A 10,969-nucleotide genomic window follows, 5' to 3' on the forward strand; every position below is an offset into this window, starting at 1 on the left:
GTATTAGTGCATAGAATTCTTTGAAAATGGTGAATAAATGGAAAAATATAGAAGTATAATTAACTTGGTTTAGTTGAATGACTAAAAAAAAGCCCCAAACCCTGAAACCATTTTTATCACATACTAATTTGGTAGCTTAAATACGTTCTAAACCATTAGGTACAGAGGCAGATGTTTACTGTACTAGCACTGTTTGCTGAGAGGAATGCAGTAATGTTGTAAACAACAGTGTTCTTAATAATACATCTCTTAAATGTAACAGGCACAGCTGCTTGCTTGTTCAAAATCTTGAAGGGGGATTATGGTCGTGATGTAGAGACATCGGTTGAGAGGTCTAAGAGAGAAGTGGAGTGCTATGTTTTGTGCTTCAAAAATAATGACCAAAACCAAACAGAAGGAATTAGGAGCCTATGAAGTGTCTCACAAAAACCCCCATACGTGCAGTGTAATATCCAGCGAAGTACCTTGTTATGTTATTGGTTTGTTTAGCCAGGCAATTTTGAGGCACACACGGCATTGCACAGTCCCTGCTAACAGGCTCTGTGCGGCCCCTCAGGCACGCCGGACGCGCTGTCTGGCATGACCCTCTTCCTTCAGTCACATCATGCCAGTGCCGAGGTATCTCCTGGTTTTTGTCACACATGTTTTAATTAGCTATTTATGACATGGAGCTTTCTGCCTGGAAAGATATTATCTCTGAAGTGTTTGGTGGTTTATTGCCAAGTACTTTGATTAAAAAACTGAGTGTGTGTGGGAATTGCACTTGTGACGCTTGCAGGAGTAATTGTGACTGGTGATGGAACCGGGGCTTCCTCAAACAGTTTTAGAGAATATATTGCAATAAATGTCTTGTTCCATGGGCACAAGTCTTTGCAATGCTGCAGAATTCAAGTGCTACCTTCCTCTGTGCTATAAATCAGCAGGCTCACGGGATAACACTTTTGCCAGTTCCCACAGTCTGTGAACATCCTTAGAGCTGATTCTTTCTCATACACACATTCATAAATTGTTGTTTAGATTACAGCAGAATGCTGGGTGTACTTCTATGTCCAGAGCAGTTTCTAAAAGAATCTGAATTATATACTAGGAAAAAACAGAGTGAATTGTGCAGAAAAAAGTTAAACTGGTCTGCAACAAAAGGAACAGAATTTACATGATTCCATCGGAAAGATAACCATAATTTCATGACAGACACTGAGAGTCAACACTGAAGAAATTGATTTTGACTGGCTGAAATAGCAATGCGCACAAACATACTCAGTGAGTAAAGAACTCCAGTCGAATGGGTTGCCTTTTACTGTGACAAACAACTGAACAGACATAAGAAGAAAAGGATTTAAAATTAATAAGAAAAAAAAAAGTTTTTCTAAACTTAGATATGTTAAATTAGTGAGGTTTTCCACCTAGGACTGCTGGTGGGACCAGACCTAAATTTTAACATTTTTGAGCAAAACCTAACAAGAGGCGGTATAGTGATTAAAAGTTCCTTCTTGCTCTTGTGAAAATGAAGCTCTTTTTTAAGCTGTTTTCACAAGAAATCATTTTCAGGAGCTTTTTCGGACATGTTCAATGAGCTACCGATACAGAACTAAAAAGACTAAAAGCTTCTAAAGTGCTCCTTAGTACAACTGAACAAGCATCAGTGCAATTCAGTGGCCCAATCCATTTTAAGTTATTGAGGTGGAACAGGGATCTCCAGTGAAGGGCTGGTAATCCATCCACTGGGACAGCTGTCCAAAACCAATGTGAGTGGTCTCAGCAGGGTTTTGTGTGGAAAGCTGCAGAGGAAGGATGAACATTAAAATGTTCTGTTTTCATGCACGTGTCCATCTCAAATCAATTACGCAATTTATAAATTATTTTATGGCTTCTGAATAATGGCTGCTTATTGAAAATATTCTGCTTGGGTATTAGGAACTTGTTAAACTGAACTCCTCAAGGAAGGAAAAGACATTGATTTAGGGCTCCATTGGTAAGGGTGGATCATCCATTTCCTTTTCTCTCAGGGTCTGTTTAGTCTCAGGTTGTATTTACTTCCCCCTCCCCCCCATCTTTTTTTTTTTTCCACAGCAGGCATCACTTAACAAAATATTTATTTTAATACCCACAGCTTTGCTAACTTAGGCAAATGTATGGCCCAATTTCAAGAAAAACACTTCACCACCAGTTATTCAGAAATAAGCACATACTTAAGAGACATCTCTGAAATACCTGCTTCTCTTGATCAGCCCAATTATCTGAATTTCTGTAAATTTTCCATCCAATGGGACAGCTGAAGAGATAAGGGACAGAATGGTGAGGGCTACAGCTCAAGGACTGAAGATGATATACAAATGCTGTAGCAACACCATTAAATTATCAAAAGAGCAAAACAAGATGTACGAGAAAAGATAATCTACTTTAACCGACCCCATTTAATTGGAGATGAACAGGCAACTTCTGCAATGTAAGCTCTTGTCCAAGTCACTTGAAAAAAAGTCCTGAAAATGTAATCAGAATAGGACTCTGCTTGAGAGCTCACCTATTCTTTTTCCAACCATGTCAATTAATCTAACAAAAGGTTTCTTATATGAATTTTGCTTTGATGTTACAGAAAGGAGACAGAATGATTTGCACAGAACAGAGGGCAGAATAACCCAGGATCACCCCAGAGCCAGCTGAAAACAAGTGAAGACACAGGGAAAAGAGCAGGTTTCCCACATGCAGACCCAGAAGCAGAAGCTGTCCACTGAGGGAAGCAGAAGAGCACTGGCCCGGGCACAGCAACAGCACCTGGGGCACTGGATGCTCTGGTTTGGGATTCTCGCTCTCGAGTGTAGAGCAGGCACCTCAGGATAGCAAGTCCAGCTGAAGATTTCTATGGAGCTGACAAACACAGTCACACAAATGCCCAAATCCTGAAAATCCCTCACTAATGACATTCTTTTTCACAGCATCTTACAGGTGCTAAACCCCGCACCACTCTCAAAGTGTTTTCTTAGTAATTATAGCTGCAGGGCAAACCAACACGATAAACCATGTATCCTTCTAAGAAACATCAATTTCCTCTTCTCAGCTCTCTTTCTCCACTTCCACTCTTCTGTTTCAGGACCTGGCTCTTCAGATTTTTCAGCCAGCCTTCCCTAGCTTGGCTGGCTTCATTCCTACAGCCCTCCAGGGCAAGCAGAGACAGCTAATGCACACCTGAATAACAAGGGAGGCATCTCCCAGTTTTGTACTTAACCAGACTTTCTCGCCTCATCTGTCACCTCTACTCACCCAATTTTCTGTCTCGATTAACAAACAATCCTTCCCTCAGCTTCTCCCCTCTCCAAGTCAGCTGCTGCCTCTGCCTGCTCCTACCTTCTTCTGTTAGCATAACTTTTTCACTACTCAGAGTAAGTTAGGGCTTAGGTTTGAGTCCTGAGCAAACTAGCTGCTGTCTGACGAAGACAAGCACCGTTTTCTGTTCCCCATTAAGATGCCATGTCAAGTGCTACCAGTGCTCCCCTCAGATAACCTGAATAAGATAATCATTGCAATTCTCCCCTTCCTGTTTTTCCCCTGCTCTTCTGTATAAATACTAATAGTATTTTATTTGCTAAATTAGCGAACTTATTTTTCAGAGTGTACCTTTCTTTTCCATGGATTGCTGTCCATGACAGAGATTTGTTGTTGGAATGTTCCCAGCTCTGACCTTGAATATACTGTGGCTCTAACACTACTGAAAACATCAGCTTTCTACTGCCAAATGGAAATCGCTGTCCACTGTCAGATAAGAGATAATGAGTAATAGAAAAGCAATAAAAGCATTTATGTTTGTTTTTCACGTTTTATCCAAACCCTCTGGTTTTATCTATCTTGTTAAATCTAGTATTATCCTTGAAAATTAAAATTTTAATATGTTTGGAACAGTTTGTTCCCAGGAAAGCATGAATGAGGGGGATTAAATTATACCTGTATAGACTTTTCTTGGTGATTGGTAATTACACTGTCACTCATGATGCTATTCATTGCACTTAGCTGCATGGAACTGGGTAAAAAACATGACATTTTCCCCTGTACTGGACATAATGAGAATCTATGGCTTTTCAAGGAATCATTCATCAATGAGGTACAGGAGTAAACAAAACATGGGGAAGACGCATTTGGAACACAGGTTTTTTTTTCTTCAAGCCACAGTATAAGAGACTTATTTTTACCCCGGGGAGGTTAACAGGTGCCAGGTAACCATCCTCACAAGACACCCGACAGCAAACAGTCTGCATGTGCTTGCTGAGCACACAGACTCACACCCTTCTGCCTACCCATCCTGGCACAGCAAGCCTTTAACCTTGGCGTGGTTAAAGAGTGGTGCTTGGGGTGTCTGTCATCAGGGTGAACATGATTTTGGATTCAGCTGCGCTGCAGTCAAATGCATCTTCCTAGTTCTCGATAGGGCTCTGTATACTGAAAAGATGTGGTACAAAAGGTGCTGTCCAAATGCAGTGCTTCTACTAAAAAACAAACCAAACAAAAGTGCATCTTTGTGGCAGAGAGCCATGCTGAAGGAACATCATTATGTTCTGAAAAGTTTCAAGTAGGAGACTCAGAAGTTCGCATTTCCATGAAACGTAAATTAACTTAATTTGTTGTTGTATCTGACAAAGGACATAGTTAAATCTGGAGAAGACTAAGTGTGTCCACGAAGAATCAAGAGTAACCACTTCTGTTCTCAGCAGGCTTTTGCATCCAAGTTAAAAGTTCTTTGAAACTAAAATGATTCTACAAAACATCTTGGCCTCAGTGAACCATATCTCTGTGCTTAGGCACAAATTTTCTAATGTATGTTTGCCTCAGCCAACATTGCATGAATTCTTTTCTCCCATTTTTAATAAATGTCAGTTGTCCTAAACACAGTATTTTGCAAAGTGTCAGAGCTTTCAACACTGACCTATAACAGGTATGTTTTAAACACTTTCGGGAGGTTATTCTCTTGCCAGGGTCACTGTGACTTGTATTTAAAAAAAAAAACATGACATCTCCCTGGTAACAGTCTCTTTCCTCCCCTTCAACAATGTGCTGTCAATTTAAAACTTTGGAGACTTCTTGCTGCATTAATGTAAGCATAAACTTGTTTTTATCGATTGATGTAGCATCAGCACACATGGAACAAGAAGATCAATACAGGGAAGTGCTTACAGTTTCAAAGGAAACACAGAAAACTGAGACAACTTAGAGCAGGTGTTGCAAAAAATATGTTTTTTATCAGCTACTGTTATACGACAGTGCCATGGAAAATTCAAGGGGTGCGCATAGCTGATATTGTAAGGGACCATCAATGCAAATTATTTTACTACTTTAATATATTTAGTATTTTTATATTTAACTATATTTGATAAAGGTGAAACAGGACTACTCCACTATTGCTTATAATCCATATTTGTCAGATAGATTATTCAAAATCACACTGACAAATGAACTGCATCTTTACTGATAATGCTTGGCGGGAACACAGGAACACAGACTTTAAGAAATCAATGTGTATTTTCTTCTACTTTGAAGTGGCTGCGGTCAAACTGACACAGTGACTTTTTTATGAGAGCAGCAAAGCTTTCACACAGCTGTGAAGCTAGGGAAATATTACAGCTTCTTTACCAGATTGAGCTGGGTTTGTGAGGCCAGGTTTAGGGAGCAGGGGGGCTACAGGGGTGGCTTCTGTGAGAAGCTGCTGGAAGCTTCCCTCATGTCCCATGGGGCCAGTGCCACCGGCTCCAGGACAGAGGCACTGCTGGCCAAGGCTGTGTGCCACTTCAGTGGCAGCAGCACCCTTGCGATAACAGAGTTAAGAAGGTGGGGAAAACCCTGTGGGGAACAACAGCGGTGGCAAGAGGAGCTGGAAGAGGAGAGGAGAAAAGCCCTGCAGCCCCAGGCCAGACGGGAGCAGAGCGAGTGCTCCAGGGAGCACAGATTCCCCTGCAGCCCACTGGGGGAGCACACATGGGAGCAGCAGATGCAGGAAGGAGGCTGTGATCCCGTGGGAAGCCCGTGCTGGAGCAGGCTGCTGGCAGGACCTGTGGCCCTATGGGGACAGGAGCCCACCTGGAGCAGGTTCTGTAGCAGGACTGGTGATCCTGCAGGGACCCGCCCTGCAATGACAGGTCCCGGATCAGTGCATCCCTCCCTCCACTGCTGTGTGAGGCTTCCAGACTCCCCTTCTCCTGCTGGGCTTCCTTACCTTTACCTCTACACCAATAACATTTTAAAGGCTGTTATAAATGTACACAACATCCCAGTCAAACTTGGGAGGATGGATGCTTTCTCAGTGCTGGACGTTTTGAACAAGGAGATAGATACAAAAACCCTTTGTTTCAGTAGAAAAGCCCTGACAAAGTCTAATGCCTTTCATCACCCATGGAATTGTCAGGGATGCTGCCATGGATTGTAAGATCAATGCAAGGTGTCATGTAACCTTTGTTGCGCAACTGCTCAGATCTACCTCCTTCACACTGCACATCCCCTTCTTCAGGGTGTACCTTCAGAATGTGGAGTGTGGTTTTTGGAACCATTCACTTCTGAGGTATTTTACCATCAGGCATGATTTTCTTCAAAAATTTAATGTATCTTTACACTCAGTAAAACTCCATGATTTAAAATACCTGCCCTTACATGGAAGTACAAAATGCCTCACTTATTGTGCCACGACAGCTTTTTCATACACTTCGAACTTGTACTGGATCCCATTCTCTTCTTGGATATCAGCAGGGACACCTGGGTACCTAGGGAGAGAGGAGAAGAAAAAGCAAAAGCCAGCAAGTAGGTAAGAATATCATTATGATTCACCTGTAATTTATCCAATCAAGTAGAAAAGCAAGTTGTTCGGAAAAACAAATGAAAACACAGTCTTTAGAACAGGTACACAGTTTTTAGGAATCATATTAACTACTATCCACGATTTATATGCACACCTTTTATATCAAGAAAGCATACTCTTAACACAAAACAACCACCCCATTTTTGGCTTAATAAAGAAATACCCAACATTTTTATTAAAGCCTCCAATATGTTATTCAAAATATCTGCCAAGGAAGAAGAGATTTTGGAACACTTTGGTTTCTATTCTTGCCTTCCTTTTCCTAAGTTGGTTTAGAGGAAACGCTAAGGACAAGGTTTTTTACAAGTCTGCAGATTACTAAAGCAGGTGACTGCTACCATAGAAAGAGTTCCTCTATCTTCCAGGTTTTCTAAACCACTTCTTATTAATAGATGCTTTCAAAAATCTTTTCATCTCCCCATGAAAGAACAAGGATTTTGTATGAGTAATACCGACTTTGAGGGAGAGATAAATTTGAAATTTATTTGGTAAGGTTTGGCATCATCAGTTTCCACTTTAGTGAGGAAATTACCTGTTATTTTACAAAATCATGTTCTAATGCCAATGTTCATTTCAGTACATTGGCCAAAAACAACATATACCTGAGGAACAGCTGAGAGACTGAGGGAGCTTTGGGTCAGCTCTCAGGACACTCAAATGCGCACAGAGTAGTTCAGAATATACTGGAGTTGGAGAAGGTGACTCATCCTCCCCACCCACCTTGCCTGTCCTGCAACCCTCTTCCCTGCCCCTGCCTATCCTCCCCCAGAGCTGTGCTAATCCATTCCTGTGACCTCGGCAGAGTTTGGCTCCTCATACTTTCTATTTCTTCCATTGCCGGTCTGTAACCAGCTGAGAGCCAAAACAGGAGCAGCAGGAACAGGAACAGGTGGTCTGGTCCTCCCTGGTCCTTGAGGCAGGTGTCTGAATTTCTGCTGCCTCCTTAGTGCCTGTTGGATGTAATCTTGTTGGAGAGGATATAAAAGCACAACTGAAATATAACACGGATAATACAGAAGAAACCACAGTGAATGGCAGAAACTGTAAGTTTTTGTACACCTTTTACTACTATGTTTGTTAGGAAGGAGTAATTTTCTCAAGAGAAAAGGATAACCTTAGGAAGCTCAGGCCTTCTCCAGCCAAACCCATTTAATTTACCTTTGGCAATTAATCAAAGACATTTAGAGGCCAAATACTATTTACTAGCAACATACTGAGAGTTACAAAGCTTAGTAAATATTTGAGTAATTCTAAACCAGGAAACAATAAGAAAAAGCTACTTTTGAAGCAAACTGACATAGGCAATTCTTTACTGTAAAGATTACAGGAAAGTTGAAGAACACAGCAAGTTCCAAGAAAATCTGTGCAGAGTGTGGTGCCATTCCAGGTTGTAGGTAAGGTATGATTCTGGGGAAAAATTCACCTCTAACTCAAACCAACACAGCCTTAATAGAACACTTAAACATTCAAAGTAGATTATTCTGAAGACAAGCCTGGTATGCATTATGGTACTTACTCTGTTAGAAGCTTGTAGTCTTTACGGTCAATTTCTGGAAAAAATGTGTCGCTTTCAAATTCTTTCAAGATTCTTGTCACAAACAATCGATGATGAATTGGCTTCTCCATTGCTGCCTTTAGAAACAACACAAACTCAGTCACAATTTTATGTATCACAGGCTTTTAGCAAAGCTGTGAAAATTATACTCTGAATCCCCTCTTTTGGACTCCACTGAAGAGCACTTTCTAAAGGGATAATTTCGCCCTGTGTCAGTTCCACCTGGTAAGTGGCAGCAATACCTATTCTCAGAGCCTGGGGTATCTGACAGAAGTTAACAACAAAATTTGAATAGCCCTGTGAGAAGAAAGGAACAATAGGCCCAGTCGCAACAAGCAATTTCTGAATCACATCTCTTTGAGAGGCAGGAAGGTTTAGGCAGTGGGAGATGCCCACACCTCAAGGTAATTTGTTCTGAAGTTTTATTAATATCACTGCTAGGGATTTGTGCTGTATTTTTTGGAATTCCAGAGATCAAGTTACCCCTTAGTTGAACTTCAAAGTCGGATCTCTGGATTGTGGCAAAATAGTAACACATGCTGAAAGTTTTTACATTTCCAAGCTCCTTGGATGAAAATGTTCCAAGATAACACTTGTTAGGTGAGTTTTTCACTAACAAATTCAGGAGTTAAGAATATACATTTTGTCTTGAGATCGAAATAAGGCAACTCTTCCAGATGTGGGCATTAAAATAACCCATGAAAAGCTATACTGGGGTTGGTTACAATATATTTTTGAAAAGCTTGCAGCTGTTCCTCCCTTTCCCTTAAACCGACAAGGAGCAATGCTCTTTGTGGAAGGTGACTCACCATGCAGCAGGGCTATTAGGTACTATTTCAACAAGCACAGGAACCAAGTAATAACAAATGGAATCCAGTAAAATTAATTGTTACTACTGCTGAGAGGTTAATTTCTAGAAAAGCAGCTTTACTAGAGACCAGTTAAAAATGAAAGGGTAATACACAGCACACAAGCATCCAACTGCACCAAACTGGTGTCCATCCAGTTTGTACTAGTGTTTCTCTTTAAGGGCAGAGAGGTAAGAAGAGTCACACTTGCAAAATGACAGAAGAATAATAATCTGCTTCACAAATGAAAACATGTTGTGTTCTGTAAACAGAGGCACTTCTGCTTTGTAGGAGAAGAATAAATCAACTGCTATCCAACTCTGCAGGAATTCAGCTTCATCAAGAACTCTCTATTACCACAACAAGCCAGGGAAGAGCACAGGGAGGGACTGACCACAGGTGTTGCAAAGAAGGCTGAATTTAACCCAAAGGAGACCAGATGGTGACCTCTGTTCTAGGTAAATGGTTTAATTAGCTGAATGAACCAACCGTGTCACTGTCCCCACCTTCATAAAAGAAGTGCAAATGCTTCCTCAGTTTGCCAGACCAGCTCTGGAGCCTGTGTGTCAAAAGGCTCCACAGGACAAAATACTGCCATCTCAAATAATGATGTGGGCCCTGGAGGTGTTGTCTGGCAATGGCAAAGCTGCTGCTGTAGCTTCTGACAGATGCCCTCAGTTGTGCACCCTCACATCCAGTACCACTCTGGATCTGCTTCCTATTCCCTAGGACCCCAAAGGGATGTCACCAAACTGAGCTCGCTGTGCCAAGGGCCACAGACCAACCTGGGCAGAGCAGCTGCAGTGCTGCCCCGAGAATCCCCACGTGTTCCTGCTCCTCCTTTGACACCCACAGCAGCCCAGCCGGCTGTCAGAGCAGCCCCACCTAAGTGCCACGGGTGCCTGTGGTTCCATTTTGTAGTGATCCTGACAGAAAATCACTGTGCCTCGAGGAGTTAGCAACCCACAGAACTAATCTGCACAGACCATGTTCCCTGCCCACAGTCTGACTGGGTCAGACAGAAAACCATCACAGAGAAGTTGGAGGCAAATCCCACTGGGAACCTGCAAATCTGCCACCTGCAAGTGCTTGCCTTGATCTAAAGGGGCAGCAAGAGGCTCTCATGTGAACATCCTTTCAGTTTGACAGTAGAAAGTATAAACAGACTTGGTTTTCTGTAAGACAGTCCTGTAACAGCTTGAATGATCAAAATGGGGTAGCCCTTTCTATAGGCAAGCACAGGCCTGTATTAATGAACAAAATCAGTTCTCAACCTTTGAGCTACACAAACTAGTGAGATCAAAATAATGCTTTAAAACCAAATACTTACAACTACTGAATAAAATTATTCACTTCAATTTCCAATTGCTATTTTACTTCCCACATATTTCTACATAGTATAATAGAAATAGTCCTGTAAAATCCTTTGTGCATCTTTAATACACGCACTAAAAATATTACTTGCAGTTTTGGTAGAGGTGTATGGCCCCATCAAACCCTTTCAGTTAACATCACAAAGGTTAACATCACGAAGTTTGAGTGCAGGAATCTGTATAAAACTGTCAGATTTCTCTCTAATGTAATTAAGCTTAGATGCCTGAAAGAGGGGAAAGAGCTGAAATTTTAGAACCACAAAACAGTTTGGGTTGGGCAGAACCTTAAAGCTCATCTTTGTCCCATGGGCAGGGACACCTCCCACTGTCCCAGGCTGCTCCACGCCTCAGTGTCCAGCCT

General features: G+C 41.7%; 1 protein-coding gene across 1 annotated transcript in view; it reads right to left on the reverse strand.

Moving 5' to 3' along the window:
• Positions 1–2,981: 2,981 nt before the first annotated feature.
• The window catches only part of DHFR (dihydrofolate reductase), a 12,052-nt gene continuing 4,064 nt past the window's right edge, over positions 2,982–10,969 (reverse strand). Inside the window, exons 4-5 of the mRNA XM_008637449.2 lie at positions 8,349–8,464; positions 2,982–6,737 (exon numbers count right to left, since the gene is read on the reverse strand). Coding sequence (XP_008635671.1) covers positions 6,650–6,737; positions 8,349–8,464 — 204 coding nt within the window. The 3' untranslated portion in view covers positions 2,982–6,649. The remainder of the gene's footprint in view (positions 6,738–8,348; positions 8,465–10,969) is intronic.

This window comes from Corvus brachyrhynchos, unplaced genomic scaffold (genome assembly GCF_000691975.1).
Source record: "Corvus brachyrhynchos isolate BGI_N302 unplaced genomic scaffold, ASM69197v1 scaffold1097, whole genome shotgun sequence".
Classification (NCBI taxonomy): domain Eukaryota; kingdom Metazoa; phylum Chordata; class Aves; order Passeriformes; family Corvidae; genus Corvus; species Corvus brachyrhynchos.